The 18,983-nt window shown below is 35.8% G+C and overlaps 1 protein-coding gene across 9 annotated transcripts in view; it reads left to right on the top strand.

The window, feature by feature from the left end:
- Positions 1-18,983, top strand: part of ERBIN (erbb2 interacting protein) — a 151,062-nt gene that overhangs the window by 93,914 nt on the left and 38,165 nt on the right. For all 9 annotated transcript variants that reach the window (XM_008952780.5, XM_008952779.5, XM_063604434.1 and 6 more), the window contains 7 exons: positions 135-209; positions 1,146-1,290; positions 2,321-2,393; positions 2,689-2,818; positions 3,144-3,259; positions 5,115-5,184; positions 15,234-15,333. In XM_008952780.5, coding sequence (XP_008951028.1) covers positions 135-209; positions 1,146-1,290; positions 2,321-2,393; positions 2,689-2,818; positions 3,144-3,259; positions 5,115-5,184; positions 15,234-15,333 — 709 coding nt within the window. The remainder of the gene's footprint in view (positions 1-134; positions 210-1,145; positions 1,291-2,320; positions 2,394-2,688; positions 2,819-3,143; positions 3,260-5,114; positions 5,185-15,233; positions 15,334-18,983) is intronic.

Here is an 18,983-nt window from a genome sequence, read left to right as displayed (position 1 = left end):
TCCTTCTCCCTGCTCCTTTTATTTAATGATTTGAAACTAAAGGTTATTAGAAATTCCCAGGGCTTCTTTTGCCAGATAAAGACATTCATATAAATTAATTGAATTACTGCTATCCCCTACCCTAATCCCAACAGCCTGAAGTACTTGAGCAACTAAGTGGATTGAAAGAGTTTTGGATGGATGCTAATAGACTGACTTTTATTCCAGGGGTATGTATATGAGATTTTAAATGGCATCACTTATTTCTGGCTCTCCTTTGCAGTTTTGTGAATTGTACCTTTTATAATTACTTTTAATTAATAAAAAAATTGAATTATTCTTTATTAAAAAGAAGCAAATTACTTTTTTTCATGAGCACATTCTTGATTATAATCTAAGAATTCTCATAATAAACATTTGTATGTCTCCTTTTAGTACTGTTGAGTGTGTCCTTTCCAGTGGTATCACTTGAACTTACGTCCCAATTTGCTTTGCCCAAGGAATTGGTAAACTAGGATATTTTTCATGAACTTTCTGAATTTTTTTTTTTTTTGAGACAGAGTCTCGCTCTGTTGCCCAGGCTGGAGTGCAGTGGTGTGATCTCGGCTCACTGCGAGCTCCGCCTCCTGGGTTCACACCATTCTCCTGCCTCAGCCTCCTGAGTAGCTGGGACTACGGGTGACCGCCACCATGCCCAGCTAATTTTTTTGTATTTTTTACTGGAGACGGGGTTTCACCGTGTTAGCCAGGATGGTCTTGATCTCCTGACCTCATTATCCGCCTGCCTCGGCCTACCAAAGTGCTGGGATTACAGGCGTGAGCCACCGCGCCCGGCCTAACTTTCTGTTTTAACAACTGACAGATTGTTTACTCCCATTAAAAAAAACCACAAGAATCCCCATATATGCTATTTCCTTAGGAGGTAATGGATACCTGAATTCCCAAAGAATATGCCCTTTGTCACTTCTGCTATGCTACAATTAGTAGAACATCTTAGCTATATTACTGAATACATTTCTAATGGCATTTAAAAAACTACCTGGGAGTCTTCTTTCTTGTATTAGCATTTAATTTTGAATTAAAACTTGGTATCAAGTTTATTCCCTAAACTTTTTACAAATTACTAATGTTAATAGAGTCATTAGATTTTCTTTTTCTACTTATAGTTTATTGGTAGTTTGAAACAGCTCACATATTTGGATGTTTCTAAAAATAATATTGAAATGGTTGAAGAAGGAATTTCAACATGTGAAAACCTTCAAGACCTCCTATTATCAAGCAATTCACTTCAGCAGCTTCCTGAGACTATTGGTTTGTATTGCTTTCAAATTCATGTAATTTTTATTAAAATAAATTCAAGACTTCCACATAATCTCAAATTTCACTTGTTATGAGGTAGTTACACTGCGTTACCACAGGAACGGATTTTATTTGAATTTTTCCTGGTGTGATCAGTTGTACAGTTTGCTCCTTTGTTGACATTACTGTTTTTTTATTTACTCTAAGGTAATCTCATTTTTATTTCTAATATATTTAAATTCTTTAAAATAAGTTAACTTATGCAAATTTGGCTTAACTGTTAGCTTTTATTGTCATAGCTTTTATTTTGGTAACTTTTTTCAGTCCTGTTTCATTACAGACACTCAGACAAGAAAACAGATCAGTTGAACAGATCATGAGAGATCTATGATTGAGTCTGTGTAGTTGCTTGTTCAATGATATGTCAATGGAATTGAATTATTTTGATGAAAGGACCCAAAACTTCAATCTTGACATCTTTTTGATGTTTTAATTTAAAAACCAAAAATATTTCTGAGTTAAATCACATAGTGGTTTTAGCTAAAACTACATTTTTGTAAGTTTGTTACGATTCTACTCTTAGTCAACACTTTTTAAACTTAAAAAATATTTTACTGTTTTAGTATTTAGTATATATGGAATAGTTTTTTATATACCTGTTATGAACTACCTTCATACTACCATTTCTTTAGTCTATTAATTTAACAAGTTTGTATTGTCTGTCTTTTCTGTGCCATGACATTGTTTTTAGAAGCAGAGCTACAACAGCGAACAAGGAAGACAAAAAAGTTCCTACTATCAGTATATTTTAGTGGGAGTTAATAAACAAATGTACACTATGTTAAATAGTGATGTGGATGAAGATTGAAAGGACAGGATGAGGGAATAGAACGTTGGGATTGGGAGTGGTATCTCTTTTAGATATGTTTGTTAGGAAAGTTGTTTCTAATTCTTGTCAGATGTAGTATGTCTCACACTGACTGTTGGTGGACTTGCTTCTGTTTTAAGCTGAAAAATTGTATGTTGTTTCTTCCCTCATTAGGTTCGTTGAAGAATATAACAACGCTTAAAATAGATGAAAACCAGTTAATGTATCTGCCAGACTCTATAGGAGGGTAAGTTTTTTGTGAATGTATACACCCTCGAAGATTTTACTTTCAGTTCAGTATGCCATACATATTTTCAGGTATTTGCATAAATGACGTAAAGATTTTGTAAACATTTAAGTAATTAGTATACAGGTTGAGTGCGTTTATGATAGTCAAACCTACTTATTGGTGAAGTTTAGCTTTGTGAAATGGTTTCACTAGGTTTTCAAAGTCAAGTTCAAATGTTTATATGTTCTGAAATTTTGGATTATATATAGGAAATCTTTAACAAATAATATATATTTCTTTTTTTAAATTAAAGGTTAATATCAGTAGAAGAACTGGATTGTAGTTTCAATGAAGTTGAAGCTTTGCCTTCATCTATTGGGCAGCTTACTAACTTAAGAACTTTTGCTGCTGATCATAATTACTTACAGCAGTTGCCCCCAGAGGTAATGTATTTTAGATTTGTTTAGATTTTTGTCTTTTCATTTTTTTCTGATTATCTTCATTATAGCTATTTAGTGTGGCTTCATTTATTTTCTTTCTAAAATAGTTTTCAAGTAATTTATTTTCTGAATAATTAGCTATGTTAATTTAGAAGAGGTTCTTAAATGCTTTCTTATGTACATAAAAATTAATTAAAAAGAAAGTCTAATCATTATTTCTTCTATAAATGTGAAGTATTTTTCATAACTTTCAAAAATGATGTTTTTTTATATGTTGATCAACCTGTAGGCAAAATTTTTTGATACTCAGTTTATATTTCTCTTTTAGATTGGAAGCTGGAAAAATATAACTGTGCTGTTTCTCCATTCCAATAAACTTGAGACACTTCCAGAGGAAATGGGTGATATGCAAAAATTAAAAGTCATTAATTTAAGTGATAATAGGTTCGTAATACTATATTCATCAGTTGGTTTATAGGAGACATTGGTTAGATGAAATTAAGTTTCATATGATATATAATAGAATAGCTAGTGCTTGTTGCTCTTTAAATATACATAGTAAGTTCTCAGTGTTATTGATAGGCTCTTGGAAAGTGTGACTTTCAGTGAAACAACATATAATGAAATCACTTCTTTCGTTCATCAGTGTTATAAGAAAATGACATTATTTGAGGACCTGCCATACACAGTTTTGCTAAAAGTTTTGGTTTCCAAGAACCTATCAATAACTTAAATGAGGACTTAACTGTATATATTTTTTTCTTTAAATACAAAGAGTGGTCTAATTTTATCTGATGTTAATTTATCATACGGTGGTTGTTACTGTTCATTTTGGGTTGACTTAGCTATATAGTCTTTATTCTCTTCTTACATTTACCTTTTATTTCTGAAGTCACATCTTCACCTGAATATTGCTATTTAACAAAACAATTTTGGAATGTATCTAGTCTGTTGCTAATATTTTCCTAGGCAGAGATCTGGTTTCAACAAAGCCAAGGTGCAGAGTAAATTCATCACTGGGGTTGTAAATTGGAACAATGTTTAAGTTAAAAACAGAATGTCCATACTTTTTCGTGAGGTAAACATACTAATGATGATTAAACAGCATTTGTAGAGTGTTTTCACTTTTTGCTTTCATAGTGTCTTGTGAAGTCTTCAAAACAGCTCTATGAAATAGTATAATAGTATTCCCATTTTATGTAGGAGGGTTTTAAGACTCAGATTTAAGGTGACTCACGTAGCTTGTAAGGTAGAGCTTTAATTTAAACTCAATTTTCTGACTAATTATGATATTCTAACTTCTGTTTTATTTAAAAGAACCACTGCTTTCTTAAGTCACTGTTTCAGCCTTTAATTCCTACGGCCCACAGTAGGTTGCTGAAAGAAAGGCACGGAAGACTAGTTAGGTATAAGATAGCAAGGCTGAAGTAGATAATTCTCTCTTAAATAGGATATTTTCATTTAGTATTCTAATGAGTATTTATAGTTGACCCTTGTATTTGTGGGTTCTGCAAGTGTGGATTCAAACAACTTCAGATCAGAAATATTTGGAAAAAAATTGTGTCAGTACTGAACGTGTACCAACTTTCCCATTGTTATTCCCTAAACAATACAGTATACCTACTATTTACATAGCATTTATATTCTAGTAGGTATTATAAGTACTCTAGAAATGATTTAAAATATATTGGGGGATGTGCATAGGTTATATGCAAATACTATACAATTTTATATAAGGGATTTGAGCATCTGCAGATTTTGGTATCTGAGGGAGATCCTGGGACCAGTCTTCCACAGATACTGAGGAATGACTGTACTTTGTTTTTAATCATTATCATCTTAGGATAGTCTTCTAGATTATGTAACTGCTGGCTCACAAATAGAGAGCAGTGCAGTTTTTATAGCAAACTATCACTAAGAATGCTTCCTATAACAGTTTGTTCTCCCTAAGTACAAATAAACCAAAGCAATTTTATGAGACATTCCTTAATGTGTTCTTTTCTCTAAGGCAGGGACAATTAATTTTTCAACAGATTTTTAAGGTTATTCTATTATCCATTTTCTTACCAGGTGAATTGATTCAATTGAAGAATTATATTTTTGAAACTAATTCTTATAAAACTAGATATTTTGTTTTATGTCCTATACGAAGAATTATATTGGACTTTTCTCGATTTTTTTTCTCCTATTTTCATGTGCAACTATATAGCATTTTTCAGAAAACCTTTAGGTTGAACCCTCGTTCATTTTAAATCTTCTCATTTTAAAGTTTAATTTTTGTTTGTATTTTTTCCTACAGATTAAAGAATTTACCCTTTAGCTTTACAAAGCTACAGCAATTGACAGCTATGTGGCTCTCAGATAATCAGGTGGGCATTCTGATTTTATAAGTTAATGGAGTTCCTATTTGTGTTATATAGTTTTGCACTCCGATTTACATAGGGTCATTTAAGAGCAGCTATACAGTGGTACACATGTAAATGTTATCTTTTATATAAGAAAAATCTCAAAATATTTAGAAGCAGATACTTTTTATAAAATAGGTGTAGATTTATAAGTAATGAATTATGTTGGACTTGCCTAATTTCTCCTAAATCTGTTAAAATATTGAGCGATTAGGAAATCAGACTCAAACTCTGAATTTAATAGCATTATCTCATACACTTGCCTATTTTATAGTGAGAACACTTAAAGTCTACTCGGCAATTTCAAGACTATAACAGTGTTATTCACTGTAGTCACCATGTTGTACAGTAGAGCTCTTGAACTTATTCCTCCTAACTTAAATTTTGTACCCTTTGACCAATATATCCCAGTCCATGTTCCAGCCCACCCCGCCAGCCCCAGAATCCACCATTTTACTCTTAGTTTCTATGAGTTTATCTTTTTTAGATTCCTCGTATAAGTGAAGACGTGAAATTTATCTTCTTGTTCCTGCTTATTTCACTTAACATAATGTCCTCTAGGTTCATCCATGTTGTTGCAAGTGACAGGATTTCCTTCTTTTTTAAGGCTGAATAGTATTCCATTGTGATTGTATGTGTATTTGTGTACACACACTACATTTTCTTTGTTCATTCATCCATTCATGGGCTCTTAGGCTGATTTGCTATTGTGAATTCTGCTGCAGTGAATATGGGAGTGCAGACATCTCTTCAACATACTGATTTTATTTCTTTTGGATATATATCCAGTAGTGAGATTGCTGGATTGTATGATAGTTCCATTTTAAATATTTTGAGGAACCTCCATAATATATTCCCACCAACAGTGTGTAAGGATTCCTTGTAAGTTTTTCTAACAAAATAGAATATACAATTTACTGATCCTTTGAATTAAAAAATTAATGCTTATTATTTGATGTTGAGCAATATTTTATAATAATTTATTTAAAGCTGTATTTTCCCAGTGTTGGATACACTGGTCTCATATGATACTCATGAACTCCGCAGCCAAATTTTCTTGGGAAACTGTATTATATTCTAATTCTGGATTATATTAACAGCCCTGAGGTGTTAATACAGTAAAGAAACCCGCAAGGATTCTTCATAGTTTTTAACTGGGTACCCTTTTCTGTTCTGTTCTGTCCTGTCCTGTCCTGTCCTGTCCTGTCCTGTCCTGTCTTGTCCTGTCCTTTTCTTTTTTTTTGAGACAGAGTCTCGCTCTGCCGCCAGGCTGGAGTGCAGTGACGTGACCTCAGCTCACTGCAACCTCCACCTCCTGGATTCAAGCGATTCTCTTGCCTCAGCCCCCCGAGTAGCTGGGACTACAGGCATGTGCCGCCACTCCCAGCTAATTTTTTTATTTTTAGTAGAAACAGGGCCAGGATGGTCTCGATCTCTCGACCTCATGATCCGCTTGTGTCGGCCTCCCAAAAGTGCTGGGATTATAGGCGTGAGCCACCACACCCTGCCTTGGGGACCTGTTTCTTACCTAGCCATTACTAATATCCCGGAAGCCTTAAATTTATGTTAATCCATGGTTATGAATAAGACAGTATTATTTACCTCCTTTGCAAATTTAGAGAGGAAATATTAAAATGATACATTGCCTTTATTAGAGTTTTTTGTTTTTGTTTTTTGACAGAGTCTTGCTCTGTCACCCAGGCTGGAGTGCAGTGGCATGATCTTGGCTCACTGCAACCTCTGTGCCCCCGGGCTCAAGCAATTCTCCTGCCTCAGCCTCCTGAGTAGCTGGGATTACAGGTGTATGCCACCACGCCCGGCTAATTTTTGTATTTTTTTAGTAGAGATGGGGTTTCACCATGTTGGCCAGGCTGGTCTGGAACTCCTGACCTCAGGTAATCCGCCTGCTTCAGCCTCCCAAAGTGCTGGGATTACAGGTGTGAGCCACCACGCCCAGCTTTACTGGAGCTTTTTAACACAGACAATTACCGTATCTGTTATATGTGGAACTGATTTCTCTTAATTGAATAGTATATGTTTAAACGATTTGAAATTTTGCGACTAGATTCAGAAAACATTTGCTGGACCCCATCTTATGCCATTTACTAACTTCACAATGAATGAGACATACCTCCTGGTCTTGAGGAACTCTTAGACTAATTCTATTAGTACAGTAGCACCTTTTTTTTTTTTTTTTTTTTTTTTTTGCGGCGGGGTCTTACTCTGTCATCTAGGCTGGAATACAGTGGTATAATTAAGACTCACTGGAATCTTCACCTCCTGGGCTCAAGCAATCCTCCCACTGCAGCTTCCCAAGTAGCTGGGACCACAGGTACATGTCACCATGCCCAGCTAAATTTTTTTTTTTTTTTTTAACGTTTTTAGTAGCGACAAGATCTCATGATATTGCCCAGGCTGGTCTTGAACTCCTGGACTCAAGCCATCCCCCTGCTTCAGCCTCCCACAGTGCTGGGACTACAGGTGTTAACCACCATGCCTGGCCTGCAGTAGCACTTCTGTGGATAAATTAATGCCAGCAGATTATACCACATGGTTCATTTTAATGAAATTAACCAAGTATCTGCTACGGTTTCTTCATATTTATAGTGTTCTCTCATTCTATTCACACTCTCCACTTGGTTTAAAACAAAAATTGTATGGTAGGAGTCTTTGTTCTTCAAAGTTTGACAGAATATTGAGTAAAACAAATCAGATATACCTAGAAAATTTCCCTTACCCTTACCATATGAAGCAATAATTTTGCTATGAAAGAATGACATGTAGAGGAGAAGGTATACAGAGGTTTGGTTGTGAATTATAAAAGTAAATTGTTCTACTATTTAATGTTTATGAAAATAAATTGCTCAGCTATGTAGAACAGTACATGCAGTAATATAATTTTCATGAGTTGCTGAAGGCATGAGCAGAACAATTATTTATTAATTTATTCCCTCATCCATTTTGTGATTCTCAGGAACCATTTATTGAACAACTGCTTTGTGCCAGGCAATTTAAGGTGGGAACAATATTTAGAAAGTTACTTTAATACAATGTGGTTAAAAGACTTAATAGGACTAAGCTTTAGGATCAAAGATGGGGAAGATAACCAAGGGATGTAAAGGCAAATTTCTCAGAGGAGGAAATGCCTGCAGTGCCTGAATTATCTCTCAAAAGAGGAATGGGGCTGGGTATGGTGGTTCACACCTCTGATCCCAGAGCTTTGGGAAGCTGAGGTGGGAGGATCTTTTGAGGCCCGAGTTTGAGACCAACCTGGGCAACATAGCAAGATTCCATCTCTGCAAATAAATTAAAACATTAGCCAGGTGGGGTAGCACATGCCTGTAGTCCAGGCTACTCAGGAGGCTGAGGCTGGAGGATCCTTTGAGCCCAGGAGTTCAAGGTTATAGTGAGCTATGAGCATGCCACTCTACTCCAGCATGGGCAACAGAGCAAGATTCTATCTCCAAGATAGTTTTTTTAAATAAAAAAGAGGAATAGGATTTTTGTCTATTTTTTACCCCTTAAGATGGGGTTTTCCTGTGTTGCCCAGTCTGATCTCAAACTTCCAGGCTCAAGTGATCTTCCCACCCCAGCCTCCTGAGTATCTGGGATTATAGGCCTGCACCACCATGACCAACTAGACATAAGATTTAAAGAAAAAAAAGAGAACAGTGTTCTGGTTTGGAAGAATATCATGAGCATAAGCATTTAGGTGCAAAGCAGCATAGTGTATTCCATAACTCTACAAGCAGGTCATTGTGACAAGAATGTAACAGTGAGACGGAAAAGGTAGAAAACGAGGCTACTAAGGCAGATAGAGATCAGTTGGTGGAGGATCTTCTATGCCATGCAGAGGAACCTGTATTATATCTCAAGGATGGCAAATAAGATTTTTAAAAATCTTGTACTCTTATCAATTATGAGTGGCTTCCTGAAAAATTGTGTTGCAGATTCTGACTTATGATCAAATTCAAGCTAGTGGAAAATTGCTGTGATTTGGGTGGCTGTGTAGTTTATTGTCCCTAATAGGACACTTTCGGGGGAGTGAAAGGGGCACCATTGATAATTACATGAGAACAACATGTATAAGTTGTGTCTGTCTCAGGCAAAATGGACATTTGTTCATTCTAGTCATGATCAATTATTCATATCTGCCATCAGTATAAAAGGAAGAAGTGATTTTTATGATACATACAGGATAATACGGAAACCAGTGTAACATTGAACAGGCAAATAGTATGATCACACTGATATTTTAGAAAGGCCTTTTTGGCTGCATGGTGGAAGATGGATTCATCAGGGGTTAGTGCCAAGCATGAAGGTAGGGGAGACTGAATTGGAGGACATTGTCATACTCTAGGCAACAGAACATGTTGCCTTGAACTAAAGTAATGAAACAGAACTGGGGGAAGAGCAGGTATTTTTGAGGAATAGTTTAAAAGATTGCATCAATAGAGCATGAAGCAATGCATGTATGTGAGAAGAGAGTAAAAGCAAAGATGAGGGTCAAAGATTTGGCTTCAGTGACTAGGTGGATAATACTGCCACAACCAAGAAAAGTAACCACAAATGAAAGAAATATGTTTATGGGAAGATGCTAAGTTCTAGTTAAACATGTTGAGTTAGAAGTATCTTTGGTATATCCAAGTTAGCCATGCATAGAACACGCTGGTGACCATGAACCTCCTGACTTCATTTTCTTCTGTATGGTTTCTGTGCTCTTGGTTTCTCTATTTAAAAATTTCTAACCTTCAGAAGTTTCTCAAAATTGCTCCTGAAGGCTTCATTTTCTTTTTTCAGTACTATTATAGGTTTATTCTTTGTGCTTATTTGTAAAAATATATTCACTTTATTTTAAAAGATTTGTGGCACAAGAAGAAATACACATTTGTTTCAGCCCATGATCTTAATTAACTTTTTCTAGGGAATGGAGTCATAGCTTTTGTTGTTTCTCAAAAGGAATTATATAAAATAACTTTTAAAATGTTAGTGATGCATGATGAATCCTGAGGAACCCCAACATTTAAATGGCAGTAGACTAAGAGGCTTAAAGAGAGTAGCCATAGAAGTAGAAGAACTGGATGATGATGGACTCAAGAGTGAAGAAGGAAGAGTTAAGACTGGCCTGAAGGAAGAAGTTGTTAATAGGATAAATGCTGTTGAGAAGTCAGTTCAGATTATATCTGAAAAATATCCATTATATTTGGCAGCTAGCTAAAGTAATTATAGAGGTATATGGCAAAACCCAGATTGAAGGAGTTTAAGGAATAAATAGATGATGAAATGGAATCACATAATGTTGATTACTCTTTAAGAAGGTTGGATGAGAAGGAAATGGAATGGAACATAAATTGATAGCTAGCAGCAGGAAAAGCGCAGGGATCCTTTAATATTGCAGAGCATGTTTACAGGTTGTTGGAAAGAAGCTGTGTGAGTAAGATTAAGAATATGAGGGTCTGGTGCAGTGGCTCATGCCTGTAGTCCCAACACTTTGGGAGGCCGAGGCGGGTGGATCACCTGAGGTCAGGAATTCAAGACCAGCCTGACCAATATGGGGAAACCCCGTCTCTACTGAAAATACAAAAATTAGCCGGGCGTGGTGGCATGTGCCTGTAGCCCCAGCTACTCGGGAGGCTGAGACAGGAGAATTGATTGAACCCAGGAGGCGGACGTTGCAGTGAGCCGAGATCACTCCACTGCACTCCACACTGTAGCCTGGGTGACAGAGCAAGACTCTGTCTCAAAAAAAAAAAAAAAAAAGAATATGAGAAGCAGTTGGATAATGGATGGAAACTGATGGAAAAGCTATGGCAGGAATTCTTAACCTGTTGGAGAAAGCTTGGGTATGACGTTTGTGAAAGGGAGGAGAGGAAATAGTGTACATTATGATACTCTTAGAATGTAGAATTTTCCATACTCATAGCTGTTTTTTTTTTAAGACAGAGTCTCAACTCTGTCGCCCAGGCTGGGGTGCAGTGGCTCCATCTTGGCTCTCTGCAACCTCTGCCTCCTGGGTCCAGGCAATTTTCCTGCCTCAGCCTCTTGAGTAGTTGGGACTAAAGGCACTTATCACCACACCCAGCTTTTTGTATTTTTAGTAGAGACGGAGTTTCACCATGTTGGCCAGGCTGTTATCGAACTCCTGACTTCATGTGATCCACCCACCTCGGCCTCCCAAAGTGCTGGGATTACAGGCGTGAGCCACCAAGCACAACCTCATAGCTGTTCTTGAATCCTTTTTTTTTTTTTTTTAAAGAAGATATTTTCAGAATACAGTTTAGGAAACATAGAAGGATTTTCAGGTAACATGTAGAGCCTAGTTGAAGTATTATTAGTATCAGTACACAAATATGAGTACAAATTAATCACTCCACAAGTTTGTGGTGATACTAATTTGCTCAGCAGTGTAATATAGAGAAAGCACACAACTGGAAGGATTTTGGGCTGTAGTTTTGCCAAGACAGGTGCAAGAAAAGAATAATGCAGCAAAGAGGTCTTGGTTTGTGGCAAGAAAGTGGTTTAAATAAGATACAGTGTGGTACAAAAGGGGAGTCAAAGACAGGAGTAAATGGTGGGAAGAATGTCAAAAGGTCAAGGGAATAGTAGTCTTGCTGAGGGTGATCAGCAAGTACTGTGAGTGCAGTGGAGTGGGAGGGCTGCATGATGTCTGTGTTACCATACTCTGCTGGTTGTCCTTTTACCTGACTGCTCCTCAGTCTCCTTTTCAGACATATTTGTTCTGCCTGTGCCTTACATGTTTGTGCTTCTCATGGTTACCCTAGGCTCTGCTTTAATTTCTCCATACTTTCTCCTGAAATTGCTATCTGTATCCTCATTATTCTTAACAATATCTTCAGCCCAGTTCTTGTGCCAGAGCTTCACATTCATATAGCTCAATTCCTGCTTAACATTGCCACCTACATGTCTCAAATTCAGCAAGCCCAAAATTGAGTATACCATGTTCTGCCCCAAATATATTTCCCCCACACCCCTCAGCTTCTTTAGCTTGGTAAATAATACTTGATGGAGGCAGAGGCCTGGAAATGCAACCCTTAACTACTGTTTTTCCCTGTACTTCAGTCCAGTTGATAGACAAGCCCTATTGAATCTTAAACATCCTAGTGTTTGTGTATTTTGCTGTATCCCTACTACCACTTCCCTTAAATACTGTTCACTGTCATCTTTCACTTAGACCTGCACTGTCCAGTACCATAGCCACTAGTGTCAGGTGACTGGTCCAAATTGAGATTTGGTGTGAGTGTAAGGTACACACTGGTATCTGTAGCCTTAGTATGAACAGATAATATATATGGTCATGTTCCTAATTTTTTTCGATTATATGTTAAAATGATATTTTGAATATGTAAAGTTAAATGCATTATCAAAATTTCATCTTTTTTGCCATTTTAATATATGTGGCTACTAAAAAATTATAAGTAATCAGACTGGGCGTGGTGGCTTACACCTGTAATCCTAGCACTTTGAGAAGTCAAGGCAGGAGGCTTGCTTGAGGCTGGGAGTTTGAGACCTGCCTGGGTGACATAACAAGATCCCATCTCTTAGAAAAAGAAATAGCCAGGCACAGTGGCACATACCTGTAGTACCAGCTACTTGGGAGGCTGAGGCGGGAGGATTGCTTGAGCCCAGAAGTTCTAGGTTACAATGAGCTATGATCATGCCACTGCACTCCAGCCTCCAGCCTGGGTGACAGAACAAGATTCTCTTAAAAAGAAAAGAAAAAGAAAATTATAAATAATCTGTGGTATTCATTTTTGTCTTACCTTACAGTGCTTTTGAACAGTGCTGACAGACTGTTGAGCTAGCTTCCTAATAGGTCTCTGCCTCCAGTGTTGCTACCAGTTCCAATCCCTTATTACCCATTCTGAACCACATTGTGATTTGAGTGATTCTTTAATCTGATCCCAGCACTATCCTACTTAAAACCTTTTCATTGTTTCTTTTTTCTTTATGTCATATGCCTCAAGAGCCTGCTCATCTTGTGGCTTCATCTCTACCCCATACACATTCATTCTCATTTCTCCAAATCAGTTCTGCTTTCTTGGAACATTCTTCCTTCTCTTTCTTACCTGGCTTCTTACCTTCTTATCCTCACCTTAGACTTTCTTTCAGGAATGCTTTGCTAATCATTCAAGATAGTGGTAAGTGAATTTCTCCTCCTATATGTTCTTCTTGCACACTGTACCCTGTCTACCCAGTAATTTCACTTGGAATTACAGTTGCAGTTGCCTATTTTGTTACCTGTATTCTTCCTCTCATAAACTCTACAAAGTCAGTAAACATACATGCTTTGCTCACCACTCTGTACTCAGGACCTGTCATAGTGCTTTGCAATATAAAAGGCTCTTAGTAAATATTCATTGAATGAGTGATCTTTATATTTCGGAGAAGAATATTTTAGGAATTATGGCATAGTAATAGAATATGTGAAATGAAATCGGATTAAAGATCTCTGAAGTTAGGTGTTCAGGGAACTGAGAGGCCAGATATACTGTTCTCATTCCTTTTTCTGTCTCTGTGCCTCATAAATAACAGGTGTCTAGTTTTCTTATTACATCTTTGTTGACATGTAATTCATGTACCATACAGTGAACCCCTTTTAAAGGATACAATTCAGTGGTTTTTAGTATAGTCACAGAGTTGTGCAACAATTACCACAGTTTTAGAAGATTTTCAGGGTGATGAGTTTTTAAAAGCCTCCCATATAATTTTTATATGCTCATCTAAGGGGGCTTATTTTTTTCTTCTCACAAATTGTTCATCTGCTAAGAAGCCAGAAGTATGGAAATGTCATCTATGTTTTGTATATGTTGAATTACTCGTGACTTTGGAAAAATTTGGTGTAAAAGAGCCAGGAATAGATGAATACCACCAAGAGGCCAGTAGATAATAGGACAGGAGATTGACTATGGAAGGTATGGGTTATATGCCTCAAAGGAAAAGGAATTTAAATCTGAGGATAAGGGAGGAATGATGTCACAGCATTGTAAGCGCTACCCTCGCCTCCTGACTTGGGGTGGATGAGGTAGGAGAGAATAAAACACCTGTATTTGAGGCCTGAGAGAAGCACTGTCTTTGGGAAGGGAGTAGAGCTACCGTTTCCATTATCTGAGAGTTAAGGAAATTGTTCAGGAATTTGAAATGTAGGGCAGGTTTTGTTTGCTGAGGAACAGAAAGGAATGTTTAAATGGGAGTAAGATTACAGGATGGAATTAACTAGCTGGAAGGTTTTCACAGGAGTAGGTGCAAAGAATTAAGTAATAGGGTGACATGTGAGGGGAGAATTGGGTAGTTCTCTGTCCGTCTGGAGTCAGCCAAGGCTTTTATTGGTAGGATTTTAGGTGAATAGCAAAAAGAATTAGTTATATTAAAAAATAGATGGATAACATTTGTTGACTAGTTAGGGAAAAAATCATAAGAAAAAAGAAGGTCCAAATTTCCTGGGGGACTCCACCACCGAGTGACTTACTGGTGTCATTACTGTAGACAGGATACACAAGAGGAAGAAAAAGAAGCAGCTGATTGTTTTCATCATTCTCTTTTCAGCTGCTAACTAGAATAAACATTTAGATAACCAGACTAACTGTTCCAAATTTTTTCCAAAAGCATCTTAGTGAAGGGGAATACTAGAGAGGGCAAAATAATATACAATGGAAAGGCTTATTTTATAACGGTATTAAATATATCACTGTATTAATAAGTAACGGACTATGGATAAACTTAGTATATGAAATCTTTTAAAACGATATTTCAGTAACTTGATTTACTTGCTTTATACTAAAAACTACATTTGTTGGATTTTAATATGGTTTCAAATCAATGCCTAAAGTGTTATCAAATCAATGCCTAAAGTGTTATTGTGTATAGTTAGATTTGTTTGTAACCTGCACATTGATACTTTATAGAAAAAGTGGTGTGTACTTATGCAGAGGAATTGCTGAATATATATTTGCTTTAGGGTTATTGAAAATTAAGCATTTATTTTCCTTCTCTAGTCCAAACCCCTGATACCTCTTCAAAAAGAAACTGATTCAGAGACCCAGAAAATGGTGCTTACCAACTACATGTTCCCTCAACAGCCAAGGACTGAGGATGGTAGGAATTTCATAATCTATTTTCTTGTTAAAAACAAATACTAATTTAAAAGGTGTGAAGTGAACTTTAAGTCTCAGAGACTTTTACCAGTTTGATGGGACTTCAGAGAATTGACCAAAACAGTTTGTTTCGAAATAATGGAAAAATAGGGCACGATTTCAGGGGTTGAATTTAGAAGTATAAGTGTAGCATATGCTTCCTTAAATGATTCCTTTAAATTAAACCGCAGTGTTAAAATTGATAACTTAAAAACATTTAGCTGTATGCTAGGAATACATGTTAAGTGTTATGTGATAAGAATTATTAAACCAAGAAATATTTTCTTCACCTGTGAACTTAATATTACACTTGGATCTACACACTGGATCAGGATAATCTGTTGAACTCTGACTATAAATACTACTCTTAAATTCTTTTCTTTATTTTGCCCGACAAGGAGGAATATACCTTTTACTACTGGGCACAGATTTTTTTATAGATTATGGTATGACGACCTTTTAGACTAACGAGCAAATTGTTTTTAGTATATGTTGTACTCTCTGCGTGTGTGTGTGTGTATGTTTGTTTATTGTGTTACACTTAAAGTAACTATTTTTTATGTATCTTCTTTCTGACACCAGTGAAAATCTCTGTGGTTTGAAATTATTTATAAATTAATTCTTAATACATAGAAACACTGAAGAAAAAATGTAAACCAGTCATTTCAATCATAAGTCTTAATTTATAAATTATACCACGGGCAAGTTAAATAGGTTCTTGAACTTCAGTTTCCTTATCTTGAAATGATGATAATAGTTCTTTTGGAGCACAGCCACATTCATTCACTACAAAACACTCTGGAACCAAGCATTTCACATAAGGGATACTTAACTTACGCTAGTATTCTGTCCTCTCATGTAAAAGAACAATTATCTAGTATATTGCATAGCTGATTATAACATTATTTAGAGGATGCTTACCCTTACTTCCTATTTTCCAGAAATCATCTTCAGAGACAAAGAAAAGTAGGAAATTGAGACATAAGTTTCAGTGAGTAAGACAAACAAAAAACTTAGCTATTGATGCATTCAAGTATTTGCTGTAATTCCCCACATGGCACTGCTTACAGCATAAGCAGAGTTTGCACTTCTATTTTTAACTTAATTTCTAATTCATGAAATTATTGTTCACATAAAACAGTAATCACTATTGACAGCTTAATATTAAGTATACTATATTTTGTTATGGAAACATACTTCCATATTTTATTGTATTGCTTAATTTGGAGATTATGGGTGAATTTAAATACATGGAAGAGAGGTTGTTTGTAAACCTATTCTTAAAGCTTTAACTATAGAACCTCCAGTGAATGAAGCTCTTTACATTAGTTATCTCACAAATCTTCTAATCGGATTAGAAAGCTGAATAGGTTTTGCTACATCTAAATACAAGTCATCAGATTTACCCATGAAATAATAACTTATCAAAGCAAGTCTTTTATTGCTTCTGGCAGAGAGCAAGAAATAGTTATCCTATAGAAGGTAAAGAGTTTTCTAATAGTTTAGCACTAGTTCTGGAATACAAGAGTATTTCAAAGCTAAACCTGCTATAACAATGCAAGAATAATAGCCAATTTGAGTCAGACACAATGCTAAGCACTTTACATATCCGTAACTTCTCATCTTTACAATAATCCTCCAAAATAGATGCTATTATCATTAGTTGCTTCTCACAAAGCTTAAAATATTTATTTGACCCTTTATAGAAAAACTTTACTCATCCCGCCTCTAAACTGTCCGAATCATAGGTATATTCTTGCCTTGATTTCTTCTCATACTGGTTTCTACTTTAATAATTCAAATCTACCTTGCCTTCTTTTTCTATTCTATCATTGAAATTTATTCCTTTCCTGTTTAATTTGAAAAGAGATCACAATTCAGGTAAAACATTTATTTCTGATAGGAAGAATAGAAGTAGCAAAATCTTGCCACTACTAAATTTTGATTTTGAGATTTGTTTTAGAATGGAAGAGTTTCTAATAGAAAAATTTGAAATACAGTATCAATTATGATATTCTGGGTCATCTTAGAGTTCATGTGTCACCTAAAGTATCTCATGGGTATTATAAACACAGCACTAAACAAGGTGAATGAATTTCCTTTCACCTATAAGAAAGGCTTTTGTCTTTATCCCAGTGCCTCCAAGAAATAGATGAGTCAAAAAATATTATGTGTTTGGGTTTGGGTTTTATACCAATTTGAGAGAAGTAGGCACTGTTCACACTTAATTAATTCTATTTTTCATCCCACCTTTGTGACAGGTATTGTGCTAGAGCTAAGTAAAGGCAAAAATTCTTGCCTTCAAGATTCTGAAGGTGGGAAGATTAAAAAAAAAAAGAGGAAAAAAAGAAAGATTCTAAAGGTAGATAGTGATGAATAAATATGCAAGAGCAGGGGTGAGATCTTGGGCCTAGGTAGAGGAATCAGTCTTAATCAGAGAGAAAGGGAAGTATGCCTCCATATAACAATACATTTGTAGCTAAGAAAGCAGGATATTAGTGGAAATATGAGTCTGAGGGTTTTTATTGCATTTCTTTTTACAATGAAGTGAAAGTTGCCTCTGGAAGTTGGGGTAAGGGCATTTCAGGAAGTGGTAGTGATTAATGTATCATAAAATCTAAGCTTAATAGAGAAGGAAGTAAAACCTAGAGTGATTTTACAAGGAGCAAAAGAAAGGTAGTTAAGGAACCGAAAGTTTACCAGCAATAATAAGGAATTGAGTGATTTGGAAGAACAGGTGTAGTGGTCAAAGAGGTGGAAAAGTCCTGGGTATGACTATGGTTGTGAATCATTTAGCTGATGTGCATAGGGACATTGGGATTGAGGACATCAAGGAATTATAAAGTTGTAGTGTTGGGGTGGTGGGCTTATCATCCCACATTGACATCATTCAGGATATTAGCAGGTCTTAGGTGGAGAGAAAATCTGTAGCTAAAATATTAGAGTCCTCAGTAAGTCTATACCTGGGTGATCAGTTTGAGTAGCCTCTAGAATGGATAGAAAGTGATATTACTTGATATCCTGAATCTTCAAAGATGTGAGATTTATACTAAAGAGTAGAAAGTGTAAGTGACCAGAATTTGACAAGAATGAGAAGCATGGTATAAGTTAACTTACCTTGGGCTTCTGAATAAATTCTGGTGTAAAGTTGCTTTAGAAATAATCTAACACTAATTGGAATCTCTGGGCCAAGCTGGTGATTGAAATTACTGCCCTGGAACAAGGGAGAGGGAATTATATGAATTAAAAAATAGACTTTGTTGGAAACTGCTGGGCTGTCCTTGCCTTTCCAATCATACCACAAAAGTATGTCAGTAGGAATTTGAATCACATTCCACATTTGTTTTGAACAAAAACAAATACACTACTTCATTGAGTACGTGTTAAGCAATTTAAAAAAGCAATTATAAGGAAAAAAAAATCTTGAATGGAGTAATGAAAACAAAGAAAAGGCTAAATCAAAGAATTTCATTCCCATTGGTAAGATTTGGTTTCATGACATCCTTAATTTGGGTATGAGATTTTAAAAGGTTAAGCAAGCCCCAAATAAGGGCTTAATAAAAATGATAATTAGAAGTTTTTGTATTATGTTATTTTTGCAGAAATATTCAA

The sequence above is a fragment of the Pan paniscus genome, chromosome 4 (assembly GCF_029289425.2).
Source record: "Pan paniscus chromosome 4, NHGRI_mPanPan1-v2.0_pri, whole genome shotgun sequence".
NCBI lineage: Eukaryota > Metazoa > Chordata > Mammalia > Primates > Hominidae > Pan > Pan paniscus.
This window is presented reverse-complemented; position numbering and strand designations above follow the sequence as displayed.